Source organism: Thamnophis sirtalis, unplaced genomic scaffold (assembly GCF_051295495.1).
Source record: "Thamnophis sirtalis isolate CommonGarterSnake01/CBP01778 unplaced genomic scaffold, rThaSir2_p1.2 scaffold_7, whole genome shotgun sequence".
NCBI classification, from domain to species: domain Eukaryota; kingdom Metazoa; phylum Chordata; class Lepidosauria; order Squamata; family Natricidae; genus Thamnophis; species Thamnophis sirtalis.
In genome coordinates this window covers 51,277,269-51,298,484 of record NW_028261387.1, presented here as the reverse complement: position 1 = coordinate 51,298,484, position 21,216 = coordinate 51,277,269, and the positions used below count along the sequence as shown (strand labels likewise).

The 21,216-nt window shown below is 39.7% G+C and overlaps 2 protein-coding genes across 15 annotated transcripts in view; both read left to right on the top strand.

Annotated features, from left to right (window-relative positions):
- Window positions 1–6,765, top strand: part of PLEKHA6 (pleckstrin homology domain containing A6) — a 190,421-nt gene extending 183,656 nt beyond the window's left edge. For all 14 annotated transcript variants that reach the window (XM_014076260.2, XM_087720012.1, XM_014076259.2 and 11 more), the window contains one exon: window positions 390–6,765. The gene's annotated coding sequence lies outside the window, so the exon portion shown is untranslated. The remainder of the gene's footprint in view (window positions 1–389) is intronic.
- A 2,125-nt stretch (window positions 6,766–8,890) lies between these two features.
- GOLT1A (golgi transport 1A) lies at window positions 8,891–19,201 on the top strand. The gene is made up of 5 exons (XM_014076238.2): window positions 8,891–9,462; window positions 12,975–13,066; window positions 15,382–15,560; window positions 16,178–16,241; window positions 17,405–19,201. The coding sequence occupies exons 1-5, from the start codon at window positions 9,438–9,440 to the stop codon at window positions 17,441–17,443; spliced, it is 399 nt and encodes a 132-aa protein (XP_013931713.1). The 5' UTR covers window positions 8,891–9,437; the 3' UTR covers window positions 17,444–19,201.
- The last annotated feature ends 2,015 nt before the right edge of the window (window positions 19,202–21,216 follow it).

The following is a 21,216-nucleotide window of genomic DNA, read 5'->3' as shown; positions in this document are numbered from 1 at the left end:
TGGTCACAAGCTTTGTTTGGGCCTCTGGGCCATTAAAAAGTATTATTCTCCCTTCTCCACTTAAAAGCTAGACTTCTGTCTTCTGGTTAATGATGGTTGATTTGGGAGTGAGACTGACATTGGAAGAGATATAACCAGCAGTGGTGGCAGCACTTCCTTCAAATGCTGCCATATTCCTTCTGTGCCGTGTTATGGTTGTATTGGGGCCCCATGGTCGAGCTACCAATCTGGGTTGGCAAAGCTGAATGACCATTCAATATGTCAGCAAATTCCTTACCTATACGTCTCAAAGTACCTTAGCTATGTTTATACTGCTGCCTGCAGGCTTCACCTTCAGTGATTATCACTAATTTCTTTTATCTGTTCTCTTCCTCCTCTGGTCTCCCCAGCACAAGCCCTGGCTGCTGTGAATGCTGTGAAGTTCAATGGAGCCACATTTTAACACATGAATTTGCCCTCTCAACTCTACTGCTTAATAATGTATACAACCATTCATGTGATTTGCCAACTATCTCCTGCGGTTGAACTGCAGAAACATTCAGGAAGGAAAGCTGCCTCTGAAGAGAACAAGTGTGCTTTTGTCTTTGCTCTGGTTCTCCTCCCACTGCTGCCAAAGCCTGTACCAAAACCTCTCAGATGCCTAGTCTATAAAAACAATTAAAGAAGCAGCATCCAGGAGAAGTTCCATTCTGCAAGTTGGCTTCTTCAGCCCTGCAGGAAGTCTCAAGACAAAGGACCGGTGGCTAAAGCATCAGCAGAAGCATCAAATAATTTGAACTGAAAAAGGAAAGCAGCAGGGGAATGTACAATTTCCTATCCATTTCCTAAATTACTAACCTCCATCACTTATTTTTATTTTACTTTTTTTCTCACTTTGAGGGAAGAGAAATATATAAATAATAGATTGTCATGGCAGCCAGAGACTTTATAACCACTTTATTGTTGAATTGAACAACATATTTTTCTTCCCCACACTTTGTTTCCATCTGCCAATCTAATTGGCTCTAGAAACTTTAATCTATGGAACTAAGCAACCCATGCATGGTCATGCTGCCTACACTTATATCTAAAAGAAAGGAGAGAACATCACTGAACTTTGTGGATACGGCAGATGAAGAAAACAGAAGGTTGTCAGTGAAAAAACAGAAGCAGTTTGGAATCTGCTAATTCTTTGGAATCTTGCAATGGCTGTGATATGTTGAAGAGTCCCCCCACTCACTTTTTCAAAGTTTACGAGGAAGATGGAATAGGAGGTATGTGCAATGTACGTGGACATGTAATAGAAGTGTGGATGAAAGAGGCAAAAGGGAAGGATGGTTACAAAAGAGTTCAGTTTGATGGGATAAACCACTTTGTGTGTTTTAAGCTTACTGTGACTCGGAAGTGGGACTGGAAGGTGACATATTTATCCTCATACCAGAACCAATTCAAAATAGTGCCACTCAACTCTTGGTTCTCCGGGATATAGGTTGGAGCCAGAAAGAAAACTGTATGCTGTGAAGAGCTCAGCATAAAGAAACTAATGAAATAGTAAGGCTGCAAGAGAAATGGAAATGTGTCTGAACTTGACTAAAGCAAGCTATGAGTTGATTCCATAATATGTGTAAATCAATTCTCTCCTATTTATAATTGGGAGGAGAAAGTGAGGCTTCTTCAATTTCTGCCATTTGTAGCATTTCTCTCAACTTTAGAATAACAGAACAACATTTGCTTTGAAGTAGAATTCTCTCACTTTCTAACACAGTGCGTTTCATCCAGCTCTATCCAAGCTATAGCTGTAATAACAATGGCTGATGATTTTTCAGAGGAGCTAAGCTCCTACATCAAAAGTGCAAGTCCTTTACTGTATTTGCTTCTATCAGCATCTGAAAGGTGGCTGCTTCCCCAAATGAGTCCTCATTTTTTTCCCTAAAGAAATTGTGAAAATAACTCAGAAGGACAGGACAGAGGAGAGTTACTGTGCAGAAAAAGGACTTGGGAAATTTACACTTGTCAAGTACAGAAAGTACCAAGATGTCCTAACTTATATTATGCTAGGTCAAAGATCTAACTTCGACCTTTTCCAAACTGCAGTTGTACACTAAAAGGTTTATACATGGTGAATGCTGACCTGAATACCATTTAAAACTAAAATGACTGCACCTCTTTAGAAATAATCAGACTCTGCATTAAACCTTGCAACACCTCATATTCAGAATTCCATACAGTTGAACTTGGGCACAGACAGGACTTTTCACCCAACGTAGTGTTTTTGAAAACAATCTGTCTTATTAATACATGGATCAAAATATAATTGGATGATCATGTTGCCCACACATTTATTTCAAAGGCTACCAAAATTGATCATGCCTAATATAAAGCCAACTAGAATCGATGTTATGGAAGCGAATAAAATTGTTCTAGTTATAGATCAGAATACAAAAAAAGAAAGCCAGCTAGCTTTTTTTATAATCCTGACCTAGATTTTCAGTGAATTCACTGCCATGTTTTTAAAAATGCTGCATTTCTTGCCCCGCCCCTAATATTTTGCTTCTTTACAAGTACAGACAGTCCTCAACTTACAACCACTGTTGAGCCCAAAATTTCTGTTGCTAAGTGAGACATTATTAAGTGAGTTTTGCCCCATTTTACAACCCTTCTTGCCACAGTTCTTGCAATTCTTAAGTTAGCAATATGGCTGGTAAATGAATCTGGTTTTCCCATTGACTTTGCTTGTCAGAAGTTAATAAAAGATCACAGGACCCTGGGACACTGCATTCATCATAAATATGAGTCAGTTACCAAGTGTCTGAATTTGGATCATCATGGGGATACTGCAATGGCCGTAAATGTGAAAAATGGTCATAAGTCACTTTTTTCAGTGATGTTGTAACTTTGAACAGTCACTAAGTGAATTGTTGTAAGTCAAGGATTACCTGTACTCAAAGGAGGATATACTAGTGAACAGGTGACACCTCAGACTACAGTATAATTTGAGTCCTAGGTGACAATTTAGCGCTGTTGAAATTATCATATATTTTGTCATGCAAACATGTCTATAAATATATTGATCAGTTTTATCCAAAGATTTATCAAAACTGGGTATCTTGTTCCTCTATTATTGGAAGAAATAAATAACACTGTTTCAGTGTCTAATATATGCAACTCGTAAGGCAGACATTAAATACAAATTTGGTTATGGAACATAAGCCCTCCACTCCGCTACTACTCATTTTCTTCCGTAATTCAGATTGTTTTAATTAAAACAGGATTCTTTACAATGATACATGAAAGACTAGTTAGGATTCCAGTTGAAACAGAAAAATACCAGCTTTGAGCACCATTGTTCCTTATGTTCAAGTCTTCAAAATAGTCTTGAAAATTCTCAATTTTTTCAGGCTATCAAGAAGTCTAATTCTTTCCTGGCTTTTTAGGGATAAAAAACCCCTTTATTAAGGGTTTAATATCCAAGTACCTAGTTTAATCAATAGATGGCATGCAATACACATAACTCTTTCAAATTCAAGTTTAAGTAGGTATGAAATTTAATTTTCCTTGATTTTTTTGTACAACAAAATGAATTAAAACTGTAATTTAAAGAGCAAAAGTGGGAAGCATCTCCAGAGAATATTCTTCTCTCTTGATACCACTTTTTGCAACAGAGAAGTTATGCCAGGGAGAAATAATTTAGGAAGAGTGAACTAACATGGAGAGAATTCAGTACTTATAAATGTACTTTACCCTGTACACTCTTCCCAGCAGATAAATGATTTGGGCACCTCCCACATATGAAGAGTTAAAGCTGTCCTCTTCAACTTCCCAGGAAAAGGCAAGGTGCACATAGTCACCAGAATGTAAACTTAGGGATATCAAGTCTTGGTTGATCTCAAGTGAATAGAATCCTGTTTACAAAATGAAAAGAGCTAACTGCAGTATTACCAAATGATTCTTTGTCACCCCTATTTGTGGTAAGCATACAGTTCTAGTGCGTTGTTGGAATTTGGCTGGCTCAGCAAAGTCTCTCTTGAAGACTGAAAAAACATGGAGAGACCAGGCATATCAGTCCATTAGGAGGAATATTTCTCAGGCGCACACATAGTAGAAGTCTTAAGTTTCAAAATTTACCTATGCTTTTTGTGGAGTAAATCCCACTGAAATAGATATGGCTTATTTCTGATTAGACCCTCAAAGGGGTGCATCTCTTAGGCTTTAATCCTCAATGTACTTGTAGTAAGGCTTTCTATCCACACTGGAGCTTCTAAGCAATCATACATATGATGGTTCTGTTGAAATGAATGTTCAGAAAATAGAAAGTTAACTCCACAGTATCTCTGGAAGAGTTCTGATATTGTTGTTTTTAAGAATTTGTCTAAGAATCTATCTCAATGTGTATTAAAAGGAATTAATGTCTCAGCACCCAAAAATCATCCTTCTGAACTAAGACCTTAAGTGATAAGTGTTTTCCATCTCTTGCACTGTGGAATCTAGCTTTATCAGGTCCTCTGTCCTGCTGCTTGCCACAAAAGAAACACCGCCTTGGCACGTCTGAGAGTTCAGCTTCATCCATATTTACAACTTTCCATCTCCCTGTCCAATAAAGATGATGTCTCCTTTTTATTATTTAAACGAACCTGATGGCAATACATAGACCACTCCAGAGAATCAGAGTTTTACACCCTTCTCCTTTAGCAATACTGTTGACATTCCACGTTGATGAAGATGAAGATGATGAAAGTATTTCGTTCTGCTCTTGCGGTAGCTTCTGTTAGCTCATAAAATGTTATCCCTTCATGATCCTCTACATGCCTTAATATGTGTTTTTAAAAATTATACCGTGATATATATGTGTGTGTGTACATTTATATATATTTTATATATATATAATATAATATATGGGTTTTCTTCCTCTTCTCCCTATACTAATTTTTTTTGGGGCTAATCTTCTCTGTGTACAGGGCTGCTGAAGCCTGCTTTGCCACTGAGTCTCTGAAATACAGACGCTGGGTGGTATATCAAAATAATTAAAGAAAGAAATTTTAAAAGGCATATTTAAATAAATATATATTTTTCTGCTTTTTATTAAAAGCAAATTTATTTAAAATGAATGAAAGCTGTCTGTAAGGGAATGGTGCATTTATTTCCTTGTTACTAGGTTTTCCACACCAGGGCTTAAGCCTCAGTTGATGCAACTTGGCAATAGCTTATTTGGAACTAGCAAAACTGAGTTCACTTAACCCTGGTGAAGTTCTGGCTTGAAAGATATGTTGTCAGATGAGTTATAAAACTGTAGCATATCAGGGACCGCAAAGATTGTCTCGCTGGTATACAGCTATCCCACTGGGATCCTTTGCAATAGAGGTGGCTTTGAAATGTTGATGCCACTTGTTTTTTACCTCCCTTTTGTTCAAATTTGTTCCTCTTGTGTGGTTAGCAGAGAGAAATCCCTGCAAGATTGTTTTCTTTTCCTCTCTTCAATCACAATTGCTCTCTAAGCTGCCGTATTTACCTCCTCAATGCTCAATCTAGTGGGAGAAAGGTACATCTTTCAGTTGGTACATGTTTTTCCTTGCTGTGATTTGACCCTTACCAAATGCTAGTAGCTTAGTAGAGAGATGAAGTAAGAGCTGAGGAACGGCCTTAGTTAGCCTATGTGAAGGATTATCTACTTAGGTTTGGCCCTCTCTTAATTTAGAGAGTGGCTCCTTATTTCTACCTCTTTTGAAGACTCGGAGGTAGTGGTCCTACTTGTTCAGGTGCTTGATAAACATGGCGACCATCTTGAAAGAAAATCCTTCCACCAATATTTTATGGTACAGAGGGCAATGTAAAGATGGTGTTACATTTTGGAGTCTCAGCTTCTGTCAAGGAAGTGCAAATTCCTTCTCAAATCCCCTTTTCTCCCTTCCTACAGGTAAAACTGGCACTTTTTTTTTTGCTATTGCAGAAAGAATTAAAATGACATAAATAACATCGAAAAGGGTTATCTCACCCTTCTCAAGCCCTCTGTTCAATTCATAGCAAGGTAGGATTATAACTGATTATTGCCAATGTCACTTTAAGCATTCTGAGACTTCTAATCAGTATTTCTCATCCGTGGCAACTTGTAGATGTGCAAACGTCAACTTTCAGAATTTCCCAGCCAGCAGAGCCTGCTTCCCATAACGGACTAGAGAATTCTGGGAGTGGAAGTCCATGTCTCTTTCAGCTGCCAAGGTTGAGGAACACTGCTCTAAGTTCTCAGCAGAGTACATTTAGGGTCACAGTTTTGCAGTATTGTAGAACCCTATTTTTAAAATGTTTTATTTTTTGTGTACATGTGTGTGTGTGTTCCTTTCTAATAAAATTTTCATATACCAGCAGCACCTGAAACCAACAAATACTGCATTATTTATGGACATTATTTGGAGAGAGAGAAAAGTAGTGTTAGATGTTAAAATTATCAAAGAAGCAATGTGATGTTAATGTCTTTTTTTCCTTTCTTTTTGTATAAAAGTGACCTTAGATTATGACAATTATAAAAATTAGCTGTTCTGTGATTGAAAAAAATATGTTGGTGACTTGGGGGTTCGTCACACCAGACCAAGGGATAATCTTTCCATAATTAAACTCACAGTGGCTTACTTAATATTCTTTCCTGCAACATTTGTTCTAGATGTAGTTACTTTCAAAGGTCCTCCCTCTCAAAACCAACACGTGCAAGAAAAAAACAAACAAAAATAAATGCATTTGTACCTTGCAAGTTTGTATAAAGCAAGTAAATAAAAAAATGGATGGTTTATAACTAGATTGTGTGTGTTTATCTTTTTTTAATATGTAAGTGTAAAACATGAGAAAAGGAGGGATAGAAAGGTGTACTATATATACTGTAGTTGTTCTCAGACTGTACTGTTCTCTATATTTCTATATATTTCAGCTGAATATGTATAGTTACATTTATTTACTTTTGAATTACTTTTCACGCACTGCAGTTGAAGGACTCTTGGAGGCTTACAACTCCATGGCACAGTTATATACCGTAATGAGAAAGAATAAACTGTCCATGCCCCCCTCAATAAATCACCAATAAATACAATGAGCAAGAAGGAATATAAATCACAAATTTTCATCTCTTAATGACATGCCAGCAAATACATATATTAGTTGCACTCCTATCAGTATTCAAGGATGAGAACCTCCTTGTGTACCTTATCTAAATATAGAAACTATACTTTCTCAGTTATAGAGGAAGTGAGGCTCCAAAGTTAAATTACTATGGATGTTGAAACCATTATTATCCTATAGTACAGTTTTTACTCAAACACATCTAGTAATAATGTATGTGAAATTAATACAAGAAATTATTTTTTAGAAATAATTGACCACACATTTCATGTATATATTGCTCTGCATGAGTCATTTGTTTTCTTGCATTAGCTATTTAGCAAGAATTAATGTGATACATGTTCTTCCTTATAAAATATGTTCTGTGACTCACACATATGATGTACATGTCCCTGGTAATTTAATTAGTTGCATAATGATGCTTTGTGCTGATTTCCTGGTCAAGAACCGAAACTTATGTTTTTTGTAACAATATATCTGTGTATTAAAAGGAAATGCTCCTAAAGTACATTGGAGAGGGAAAAATATGATATTTATATAGAAAAGAGAAAAAAGGAAAATGCTAATATGAAACAATTTCTGTCAGATAATTAGAATTTCATTTCATTTCATTTATTAAATTTATAGGCCGCCCAATCCCGGAGGACTCCGGGCGGCTTACAACGAAAGAAGAAAAAAAGCAAAATAAGTTTAAAAATAGTTTAAAATTCACAACACACATACGTTCTAATCGGGGCTGGACCTTAACACTAAGGTCAACAGCCAATATCTCAATATCCCCTCCTATTCCATATTAAGAAAGCTTTTTCTGATGCTTGTTTCCTGACTTCTGGGGGCTCCCTTACTAAAATATGCATTTGCAACTGTTATGTAGCAATTTATCATTTGTTGGATTGTACATTTAATCTTTACTTTTTTTTAAAAGTAATGATTGACAAAAAGTTAGACAAAAGAGAATATAGATTTGTATTAAAGTGGCATAGAATCACAATGGGAAATTGAAATTCTACTTAAAAATACGCACATATGCTGTGCATCATATCACACTAGAGACAAGTTGGTTGTCACTCTCTATCCCAGGTTTTGCTTTCTCTTTCTTAAGGCTCATTATTTATCTGTTTGTTTGTTTAATTTATTTTAGTGTCCCACCATTATTATGTTTACAAATAACTCAAGCGGTGAACATATCCAACCCACCTCCCTCCTCCTATTTTTCCCCACAACACCAACCCTGTGAGGTAGGTTGGACTGAGAGAATGTGACTGGCCCAAAGTCACCCAACTGGATTTTGTTTCATATTACACCAACAGTTTGTCAGGCAGAGAACCGCCTTTAAAGAAGAGTCTGTCTTCTGATAATCATTCTGTCAGAGCAGCATTTCTCAACCTTACCAACTTTAAACTCTATAGACTTCAACTCTCAGATTTCCCCAGACAGCACTGAAGTCTTCAAGGGTTAACGTGGCCATGATTGAGAAACACTATATTAGATGGTAGCCCTCTGCAAGGTAGGACCCAAGCCATCCTACATCTTGTTTTCCAACTACAAAAAGGAAGCAATGATAACAGATCTTGGAAGAAAACAAAATCAAAGCCAGGGTTAATGGGATTGGGGGGACGTGGTGGCTCAGTGGCTAAGACTCTGGGCTTGTCAATTAGAAAGGTCAGCAGTTCGGCAGTTTGAATCCCTAGTGTCGGGTAACAGAGTGAGCTCCCATTACTTTTCCGAGCTTCTGCCAACCTAGCAGTTCGAAACCACCTAGAAATGCAAGCAGAAAATAGGAGCCACCTTTGGTAGGAAGGAAACAACGTTCTGTGCGCCCTCGGCAATTAGTCATGCTGGCTACATGACTACAAAGAAGTCTTCAGACAGCACTGGCTCTTCGGCTTTGAAATGGAGATGAGCACCATCCCCTAGAGTCGGGAATGACTATCACATATGTGTGAGGGGAACCTTTACGTTTATCTTTAATGGGATTGAGGTGGGAGAGTACTTGAGATATTAAAGCATAAAAATATCGTACTTGCACAAGTAATGCTACTTTTTGCAGGATTATTTTGGAAATGCCTCAGAGCTTGGCCCAAGGACCTCTTTTTTTCTTGTTAAACACAGCTAAAGGCTGTCACTAAGCACCACTATCTGTTTCCTTTTGCAGATCCAGTTGTACAGGAAATACAAACTCTATGATTGTAATAACACTGCTCTCCTTGTAAAAAACTTCAATGAAGTCTCCATTGCAAAGAGGTTAATAATTTGCAAGATGATGCAGTAAGGGCAAAGGTCTTTCCAAGGTTCACTAACTGGGAAATTCATGGGAGTCTTGACAGCCAATTCTTTCTAAGCCTTCGGCAGCAAATATGTTGGAAATTACAGACCTTCAGAGTAAGTATGAACTTAGCAAATAGGGTTTGGGGAATCATATTTCAGCAATATATCATTGGTTTCATTCTGAAAATATAATCAAAGCTAATCATGGTGTCTGTATGAAAGCTCAGCCCTTTTTAAAATTATGTTACTATTGATTGCTCAATTGACACATTTACCTATTTTGCTACAGGTTACAAATCTGCTTATGGGGAACAAGCTAAGTAAACCTACTTGCTTCTGGTCTCAGGAGACAAGACAGATAACCTCATAGTATCTCTAATTGGTACCAATGATCTATCAGAGTATTATTTAGTGTAACCTGAAATGTATTCGTAAGAAGATGCTCTAGGTCCATGATGGCAAACCTAAGGTATGCGTGCCGGAAGTGGCACGCAGAGCGATCTCTCTGAGCACACCAGCCGTTGCCGGTTGCTCTTCCAGGTTTTGGCGCACACATGCCAGCTGGTCTTTGCGCATGTGGGAGCGCCAAAAACCAGAAGACCAGCTCCCTGGCGCACATGCATGTGACAGGAAGCTGAGCTTCTGGTTTCTGGCATGCATATAGGTGACAGCAAGCTGGCCTTCACATACACATGTGCACCAGAAACTGGAATACCATGTGCATGCCAGAAACCAGAAACTCAGCTTCCTGGTGCGCACATGCGCACTGGGGAACTGCTCTTCCAGTTTCTGGCAATGCCCCCTGTGCACTTGCATGCTCCCATTTTGGCACTCAGTGCCAAAAAAAGGTTCACCAACTCTGCTCTAGGATTATAACCAACAGACATTACAGATTTGTAGTAAATTGTCACCAAATATATTTGTTCCAAAATTGCTAATAATATGCATATCAGCTACGACCAACCTAATGTCTTTCGGATGTACACTAACTGGGAATTCTGAGTGTTATGGTCCAATACAGGTACAGGATACCAGGTTGAGCAAAGCTAATGTAAACTAATTTAAGTGTAAAGAGGTGTAAGAAGCAAAACTATGCACTGGCATTGATTTACACCAGGAATATTTCAATATGCTTAATGGAATTTATCTGGGTAAAAGAAAACCAGTGACAATAAAGGTTTATAATATTTTATATTAAGGTTCATTATTCCAAACTTGGTACCGTAATTAAAGCTTGTTCATTTTGGATCTGAACCAAAATAGAAGCTGGATTCAAAGATTCAAACTGATATTCTCACATGATCAAATTTTCTGGTTGAAAAGGTATTGGAAAGATGTGAAAGAAACTCATCTATATCCTCTAGTGGTTAGGCAAATGGGGGAAACTATCTCATGCCTAAAGATTTTAGGGGAAGAAATTAGAATGAGAGATGAAGGGTGGCATCTAACCTGGATCATCAAAGGAATATGATGAAATTTGGACAATGTCAAAAATTCGAACAGGGTTGAATTTTATGTTGAGGCCACTATTGTACTTCAGATTTTGGTAAATACCCAATTCTGTGGAAAAGGCTCTAATGCTGTGAAAAGGAAAGGAAAGAGAAGGGTGGACTCAGCTGAAGGAGATGAGTGCTCTGTTGGGAGACATGAAAAAAACAGATTTGGGATCCATCATCTTAGAGAAAATCTACATGGTTGCTAAGAACAGAAAACAATTTGATGATTTCTAATCAATTAATCATCAATCAATCTACTAGTAAGGCCACCAGAAAATCACAGAAGAAAGCAATGGCAAAATCTCTTCTGCAAAGAAAATCAAAGAGTCCATATATTCAACATCAGCTGGGTTTGAAATGAGAACAATTTCTATAAATGCCCTGTTGTGTTGGAAATTAAGCTTAAACTTTGGTTGGTTGGTTGGTTGGTTGGTTGGTTGGTTGGTTGGTTGGTTGGTTGGTTGGTTGGTTGTTTCTTTATTCAGTAGAGATAATCTGTTTTTTTAAAAAAAAATGTATTTGAAAAAGATTGTACAAAATAATTAAAATTCTATAGTACATTACAGCAAAATGCTCTGACATTTTGAAGCAGTTTCCAGGAACCATCTGTAAGATGGAAGCAGCAAAGGAAGGGAAAGAGTTCGTTGTCACTAATACTTAAACTAATCATTGCAAATGGGCAATTAGAGCTGAGGTGGCGCAGTGGCTAGGGTGCAGTACTGCAGGCCACTTCAGCTGACTGTTATCTGCAGTTCAGCGGTTCTAATCTCACCGGCTCAAGGTTGACTCAGCCTTCTATCCTTCCGAGGTGGGTGAAATGAGGATCCAGACTGTGGGGGCAATATGCTGACTCTGTAAACCGCTTAGAGAGGGCTGAAAGCCCTATGAAGCGGTATATAATTCTAACTGCTATTGCTTTTGCTAATTAGGAATTATTGAACTGTTTGAAAAAAGACAGATGCTTTCAAGTTTGTCCCCACACCTATAGATATGTGTCATTTAACAAGGGTAGAACTATGCTATGTGTACAGGGCTGCAGTAAGTGATGTTTCTTGTGATGAATATTTTTTTACATATGTTTTCCTGGAAGGAGGCTATGATATTGGGTTTTCAATCTGCAAAGCTAGCTCTTTTATTTGTAAATAAATAAGCAAGAGTTTAGTAATGTAGAATTGCATGGTCACTTTTCTTGCAGGACATTTTTTAAATCTTTGTTCAGCGCATCCATGTAGTTGGGCCTGGCTTAGAAGAATCTGATCAAGCAGGAAGTAGTGATAACAAAGCATCCTGCGAGAATATTGATTATAAATTGTAATTAATGGCTAACATTCAGGTGTGAACTGGAATTATTTAAAAGGATTGTACTAGCTTGCTTTCTTAAGGGAGGATGTTCTAAAACCTTGAAACCATCAAGCCGTCATCTGTATATAACCATGATGGTGAACCTCTGGCACACATGCCAGAGGTGGCACGTAGAGCCCTCTCTGTGGGCATGGGCGTCGTCGCCAGCAGCTCTTCTGGTTGTTTGGCTGGTCTTTGCGGGCACCGGAGCACTGGAAAACACCCCAAAAACAGCTCTAAAAACAGCCAAAAAACAGATAGCTGTTTTGGCTGTTTTCCTGGCCATTTTTTGCTACTGTTTATTAAATTTATTAAATCTGGCCAAAAACAGACTGTGAAACAGCCTTAAATAGCCAAAAAACAGGCATATGTGTGTAGGCCAACTGGTCTTCGGGTTTCTGGTGCTCTGGCACGCATGACGACCTTGTGCCGGAAAGCTGAAGACCAGCTGGCTGGGGCGCACATGCACACTAGCCAGCTTGTCTTTGGGTTTTCGGCACACACACACACACACACACACATGCACACGTGTTCCGGTTTGGGGACTCAGTGCCAAAAAGGTTTGCCATCACTGATCTATAAGGTGCCCAAGGGATTCTGGATGAGCTCTTGCATCCAGGCCTCAATGGTTGAAAAAAATGTAACCTGAAATGAGCCAGCAGTCCTTCAGCTATCTTGAGCACCAAAATCTTTTCCTTCCACTACATTCCAGGTAATCCTAGCTCTCCTCAATTAGGTGATCCCTTAAGATTGCTGTGATTCTGATGGTACCAATTTCATCTATTGTAGAAATTGGTGTTGGGCTTGTTGGCTTTGGGATGTTCTTCCTCCTGTTTGGTGTATTGTTGTACATGGATTCAGTGCTTTTGGCCTTTGGAAATGTAAGTATTTTTTAAAGTGTCAAATATTTTGTGCAAAAAGAAATAATAGACAGTGAGTATAATAAAATAATAGACTGATTTTTTAAAGATATATTTTTATTATTTTTACATTTAAAACAATGCAATACCGCAGAGTCGAAGTGACCCTATATTCACATTATATACAATTAGTCTCAACCATTAACTATTAGCCTGCTTAGTGCATTATCTATTCTTCTGTCCAATCACAATATATACAGTTTGTTCCAGTCTTGTCACCTTGTCTTATACCGTCATAAAATCTGTTCCAGACTTCAAAATATTCTGATTCCCCTTTATTTTTAAGTTCAAGAGGGAGCCTATCTGCTTCTGCACAGGCCAACACTTTTCTGATTATATCTAGCTCTGATGGTGTATTTTCTTTTTTCCAATACTGCGCAAAAGTTATGCGCGCCACAGTTAGTACATGTATAATTAGATAGAGTACATTTTTCTTAAACCCCTCTGGTATTATGCCTAGAAGAAAAATTTCTGGTTTAAACAAAATTTGATCTCCCACCATTTGTTCCAATCATGATTGAATCATTTTCCAATATCTTTTGGCCTCATTGCATGTCCACCATATATGACAAAAAGTGTCTAGTGTTTTTTTTACACTTCCAACAATTTGGGGCCAGATTTTTAAACATTTTGGAGAGCTGTGCTGGGGGGAGATGCCATCTGTAGAACATTTTATAAAGATTTTCTTTATACGCCATGGCCAATGTTAGTTTCCAATTAAGTATCGAAAGTTTTTCCCATTTAGCAAATTCCACATTATAACCAAAATGTTTCACCCAGGTGACCATAGTTTCTTTGACATGTTCTTCCTCAAGTTTATATTCCAATAAAAATCTATACAGCACTTTGATCAACTTGTTTTCTGTCTCTATCAAAAGTTTATCTAACGCTGTGTAATCTTTAGCAATACCTTCCTTCTTCCTGTCCTGTGCAAACCTTGATTGTATCTGTAAATAAGACCACAATTCTACTTGTACCCCTTGTGATGCCAATTCTAATCTAGTTTTAATCTCCCCCTGTCTGTTCAATAACTCTTTATATGTAACAATATTTTCCATATTAATTAAATTTGGGTGTATATATGCTTCCATCGTAGATAGCCAAATGGGTGTTTCGGAATAGTGATCATGTTTAATTTTGTTCAATATTAATAATAGGACTGTCTGATACAGTGTCCAATGAAATATTTATGTGCAGATCCTTTTTCATACCACAGGAAGGCATGCCAGGTCATGACCTTCCAATTTGAGTGATCTTTTATTTCTCAACATTATCCATTCTTTTAACCATGTTGGTAAATCAACCAGGTACATGAGCTTTAACTGCCAGATCAGAAATAGCCATTTTAACCCATTACAGAGTTCAGTTTACAATTGTGCATGATTTAATAAAAAAATTTTTTTTGTAAGAATGGCTGTGGGATGACAATGTTTCAAAACACAGAATACATGTAGCTTTCCATATCACTAGTGATTCAACATCTGTTGCCATGGTGGCTGACCTGAAGAGGAAAAGGCAAATCCTAATTGTAGGTATCAGAAATAGATAACTAAACCGTAAAATGGACTGGCAGGGAAAACGAGGAGAGAATGCTGGTGCAACAAAAAACTTTCACATCCACCCTGTCTGAAAATGCTACCGTATCCATCCATTCGTGAATCAATTTCTGCAGGAAAAATACAAGCATTTTCTGGCATTTTACATTCTGGTTGATCTCCACCTAAGAGAAGGGCAAAAATGATAAAAGTCTCATCAGTTTCATCCCAGCTCCCTTTTCCTCACTATTGTACTTGGGGTAGGAATAGCATGCAAATATTCCCAGATCAATTCAATTGCATTTTAAGGTAGCATCAGCAGGTATACATTTCTAGTGGTCTTGTTTGTTTGAATTGTTTTAAAAATGAATAGCTGCTATACAGCTACTACCTGTGAAGCTGTCATGCCACCTTTCCTCTTGAAAATGAAATTTAAAAAGAAATAAAAAAAATAGAACCAATGTTCTCTTTCCTGCTCAACAGTATAAGATAGTTGGTCAAACGGTATGCGTCCAGAAGGATCTCCCAAGGTGACCCTGGGCTATGATGGATACCCCAGACTAACACAGTTCAGATCTGCCAACCCATATTGGATCAATGTGGCATATTCCTTCCACATGCGGATTGGTTGGAAACATGCCTTCATCCTGCAGTGGCTAGACAATGGCTAAAATGATGATGATGAATGATGATTCTGGCTACATTCCAATAAATCCTGAAATCTGTTCTTTGCTTCCTTAGATCTTGTTCCTGTGTGGCTTGGCTGTTATAATTGGATTAAGAAGAACTTTTGGATTCTTCTTCCAAAAGCAGAAGCTTAAGGGAACCAGTTTCTTTCTAGGAGGCATAATAATTGTTCTGTTTCGGTGGCCTCTACTAGGCATGCTGCTGGAGACCTATGGTTTCATTAATCTCTTCAGGTGATCAATCCTCCTAAAACCATTGCATCTGCTATGGGAATTTGTGTATGTTTTGGATTGCACTAATTCTCTGAGTTTGGTTTTCAGTCAAAAGAATGGAGTGGAAGAAGAACAGGGATTGAAGGAGAGCTTTTTGTTCTCTAGCCATGAATATTGGGCATTGACACACTGACCTGCAGAGTTGCCAATCAACACACACACACACACACACAAAAGAAAAACCACTACAAAAGATTAGGGAAATCTGAAAAAAGAGGGGAAAATAATCATCTGCATTCTGCAAATGTAAAACCAAGCTCTAAGAATTGATATAATCCAATCTGGAACTACATATATTTTGTAACATAAAATATACATAATTAACTCCATGTATTTGTGAATTTGATAGCTGCTTTATGTTAGTCAATTGGGGATGGTGCTTTTAATTTTGAATATACATTGTGCTTATATTGTCTTTCACTTCTGATAGCTGCCCAGAATCATGTTGGGGAGATGGAGGTGGGTAGTTATAACTTTGAACAAAAAGTATTCATACTGTCACATCTGATTTGGATCTCAAATTCATTTCCAGCTGAATATTTTCCTCAGTAATTAACTTTTTTCTTTTTTTTCTTTAGGAGCTTTTTCCCAATTGTTTTTGGATTTCTGGGATCACTGGTGAATATCTCATTTTTGAACAAGGTAAAGAAAAGCTGGGGTGATCCTGTGAGAGACAGGATTAGAGCGAAATAAATTTTGCACCCTCTAAGCAGCCTGCCATTGGCCCCTTACTGACACATTGGCTATGTCTTTGGCTTATTTAGTTGAGGATTCTGGGAGACTTATTCCAACACATCTGGATAAAGGTCATTGGGCAAAGCTGCCTTTAAAAGTACAATAGGAGACATTACTGAAACAGTTATTCATGCCCTGACCATTTCATAAACTGACTACAACAATGCATTCTATGTGGGTCTGCCCTTGAAGTCTACCAGTAAGCTTCAACTACTCTAGAATGCAGCAGCTTCAGAGGTGGTTTGCTGCTGGTTCGGCCCAGATCAGCCAAACAGGTAGTAGAAATGGTGGGAGGCTCCACCCACCCGCCCAGACAATTCTGCACATGCGCATGGGAGCACACCCAAACAAGTACTAACAAAATTGGCAACCCACCACTGAGCAGCTTGTGTAGCCGCGGGCATGACTCAAGATGTTAATGTAACACTTCTGCTTTGTGAGTTGCACTGGTTGCCAATCAGCTTCCGGATGTGATTCCAAGTGCTGGTTACTTGGAGATAGGCACAATATTGTGCCTATCTCCCACAATATTGGAATAACCAATTCAGGCTGGCACAGATGGCACATTATGGGTTCCTTTAATTAAGCAATGGCATCTATCCAGACCCCAGAGGGGCAGCTTCTCTTTTTGCAGCATCTGCCTTTTGGAACAGTGGTGGGTTTCCATTTTTTTTATTACCAGTTCGCTTGTGCTGGGCCAAACTAGCAGAAACCAACTTCTGTTTTGGAATGACATTCCCCCTGAGATTGAATGGTTCCCACTCTGCTGGTATTTTGAAAGGAGCTCAAGACCTGGCTGACAATGCTGGTAGAGATGAATTCACAGCTTCGTATTTTTCATTGATGGTTCACTAACATAAACCCTGTGCCATTCAAAACGCAGACATTTTTCTATTGATCTAACAGGTAGATCATTCCCACTGCATACAATGGCCTTAGCGGTGTGATCATTAATTGAATCAAACAAATGTAATCTGTCCTATAGCTTTGTTCTTTTATCCTAGGTACTGTGATTTTCATTCCATCATATAATTCTTTATAAAATTATTAGTATTTTTTTCTTGTTGCAGCTGTTTCAGAAATTTGGAGACACCGGCTCTGCAGTGTAACTTCAATGAATGACTTGTCACCGGAGACAAGTTCCCTTCTTACAAGCACAGACATTTTTTATGAATAGCCTGCTACCTCAACAGTGCATGTTATTTAGTGCTGATTTAAATAATTTATATGATCACTGTCAGAAATGTGCAAGGTAATTGGTAGAATCATTTCTTGTAAAAGGGGCAATTATAATAGGGTTTCCACCTTGTGGTGCTGGTTTATACATACTTGATTGTGACAATGCTGTGTCTTTTAAATATACAAAAACATACCTCGATGTTCTTCAATACCTGGAAGTATCACACGTTGGGTAACAAGGGCTTGACAGCAATGCATCCAGAAATGTCAACTTGATTGTGGAAATCAATATTCAAGCAAGGACTAACACACAAATTGAACTACTTGTATAAAACTAAAAAGAAAATAACTAATATTTGATTTTATCTAAACTACATAGAGAATGGGAAACAGGAAGCTCCCTTTGTCTCTTAAAATATAAAGATCCCCTTTATTAATAATAGGCCAGGTGAAAAACACAGAGGCAGAATATAAAAATATTTCCTCCTTCCCCTCTCTCTTATTTTCTCTGCCCCCTGTTATATCTTTTGCATTAGCAATAAAAATTATGGATGCAGTGAGCAGTCTCCGGCAATACTACCCCAAGGCCAATAATTTATATTATCTTCAGCTCTTTAAAATCTCTATCCAAAAGAGACAATAGAATAAAAGAAGGGAAGGACTTGGAGAGATAAAATTAGAAATAGTAATTTAGCAGATTTTTTTAAAAAGTAGAGTATAACAGAACAACATTTAAATACGTCAATTTCCCTAATAAATTTTTGCTATTCTTTTTTCTGTAGGCAAGTTCAACGGGAAAATATATTGGGTACAAATATTGTTTGGGTTTCCTATTTCAAATCTTATGACAAAAATGATGCAGGGGAGAGTTTTTGTATAATGTATATTTTGCAATACATTTTATATATCAAAAGAATATTGGATTTCCAGTGCAACTTTGTGGTCTTTGATGTTAACTGAGTGGAACTGAAGAAGCTTCTGGGATGAGAAGTGAAACATTTTCAATGAAAGAACCAAGGTAGTCCAGTTGCCTTATGAAAAGTAACTTTGGGGCAACCGTGATCTGGATAGTAGAGAATCTCCATAGACTTTGATACAAATATTTTTTTCATTTTTAACACTGCTAAATTGTAAAAGTAAATTAATGAAATGTCATCTCAATCTCTGCATGCGTTAGCTCACCAGACAAATAATAGTTCCAGAAAGGCAATCTCCAAGCCATGCCAGAACTGTGCTTCCTGTTTTTTTTCTTCCCAATAAAGGGAGAACTTGGGTAGTTTGGTCAAAACTGCGCCTTTACGGCCGATCCGAGGCAGTGGATCCAGGAGGGTTCCTTGGTTTACTGAGGAACTCCGGGAGATGAAGCGTCGAAAGAGACGCCTAGAGCAACGATGGAGATCCAGTAAGTCTGAGTCAGACCGAGCGCTTTTAACATCCAGCATCAGAGCCTACCTTCGGGCAATTAGGACGACAAAAAGATCACACATTGCCTCTCTGATAGCTTCCGCTGGGTCGCGCCCAGCCGCCTTGTTCAGGATAACCCGTTCCCTCCTAAACAGGAGGATACGAGCGATCCTTTGCAAGGCAGAGCTGAGGAGTACGTCCAATTCCTCGCGGATAAAGTTGCTCGGCTTCGGACGGACCTGGACTCCAATTACGCAGAACCAGCCGAGGCACCAGGGGAGAATCTGGATGGACATCACTGGATTGCTTTTCAAGCTGTTACCCCTGAGGAAGTGGACAAGGCCATGGGAGCTGTAAGTGCCTCCACATGTGTGCTGGACCCGTGCCCCTCCTGGCTAGTTGTTAACAGCAGGGAGGTGACACGGGGCTGGATCCAGGCGGTTCTTACCGCCTCCCTTCAGGAGGGGTTCTTTCCCCCCGCTTTAAAGACGGCGGTGGTGAGACCCCTTCTGAAGAAGCCATCTTTGGATCCAGCCGTTTTAAACAACTACCGTCCAGTCTCCAACCTCCCCTTCATGGGGAAGGTTGTTGAGAAAGTGGTGGCCTTTCAGCTCCTGCGGTCCTTGGAGGAAACCGATTATCTAGATCCCTTTCAGTCGGGATTTAGGCCTGGCTACAGCACGGAAACCGCTTTGGTTGCGCTGACCGATGATCTCTAGAGAGCCAGGGATGGAGGTCATGCCTCCGTCCTAGTGCTCCTTGACCTCTCAGCGGCCTTCGATACCATCGACCATGGTATCCTTCTGCGACGACTGCAGGAGGTGGGGGTGGGAGCCACTGTCCTACGGTGGTTCTCCTCTTACCTCTCGGACAGGTCGCAGTCGGTGTTGGTCGGAGGGCAGAGATCGACCCCTAGGCCCCTGAATTATGGGGTGCCGCAGGGTTCGGTCTTGTCCCCCCTCCTGTTTAATATTTACATGAAGCCGCTGGGTGAGATCATTTGACGGCACGGGATAAAATACCATCAGTATGCGGACGATACACAGTTGTATCTGTCCGCCCCGTGCCAACTCAGTGAAGTGGTTGATGTGATGTGCCAGTGCCTTGAGGCTGTTAGGGGGATGGGGGATAACAAGCTTGCACTCAGTCCGGATAAGACCGAGTGGCTGGTGTGTTTCCCTCCCACTAATTGGCCAAGTTTTCCATCTCTCAGGCTGGGGGGTCAAACAGTACGCCCCTCAGACAGGGTTCTCAATTTGGGAGTCCTCCTGGACCCACAGCTGACTTTCGAACACCACTTGTTGGCTGTGACCAGGGGGGCATTTGCCCAGGTTCGCCTGGTGCACCAGTTGCGTCCCTACCTGAACCGGGAGGCCCTCACAACAGTCACTCGTGCCCTTGTGACCTCTAGACTGGACTACTGCAACGTGCTCTACATGGGGGAGCCCTTGAAGAGCATTTGGAGACTTCAGCTTGTCCAGAATGCAGCTGCGCGAGCGATTGTGGGTGCACCTCGGTTCACCCACGTAACACCTATCCTCCGCGAGCTGCACTGGCTGCCTATTGGTCTTCGGATACGCTTCAAGGCGCTAGTCGTCACTTATAAAGCCCTTCATGGTATTGGACCTGGGTACTTGAGAGACCGCCTGCTGCCAAATACCTCCAACAGACCGATCAGATCCCACAGATTAGGCCTCCTCCAAATTCCATCCGCCGGCCAATGCCGACTGGCAACTACCCGGAGGAGAGCCTTCTCTGTGGCTGCTCTGACCCTCTGGAACGAGCTCCCCGTGGAGATTCGAACCCTCACCACCCTCCAGGCCTTCCGCAAAGCCCTTAAAACCTGGCTGTTCCGACAGGCCTGGGGATAAAGAGTTTTTGCCCCCCTTTTCGAATGGTATGGTTGTTGTGTGTTTTTAAATTTTGTATTGTTATTGTTGTATAGTAAAAGTTAGTCCTCGCTGTTACGAATGACAGCTCGGCAGCAGCCAGGCGCGTCTTAGCCAATCAGACGCGCCTGTCAGTTGCCGGGTGAGTCTGAGGAACTATAAAAGGCAGACTCGTTCAAACTGTCAGTTGTTCAGCACCAGAGCAACGAACACTCCAGTCCAGCTGGAGCTGCTTCTCTGCCTCTCTCTCTACACAGATCATCCTTCTGTTGCTACATTGTTAAACCAGCACCCTGCCTGGTTGTTACCTGTTACTGTTACAAGTTGTGTTAAAATAAATTGGTTACAGAGTTACCGGACACGAGCCTCTGTCTCATTCCTGAAGATATAATACTGGCGACGAGGACTGG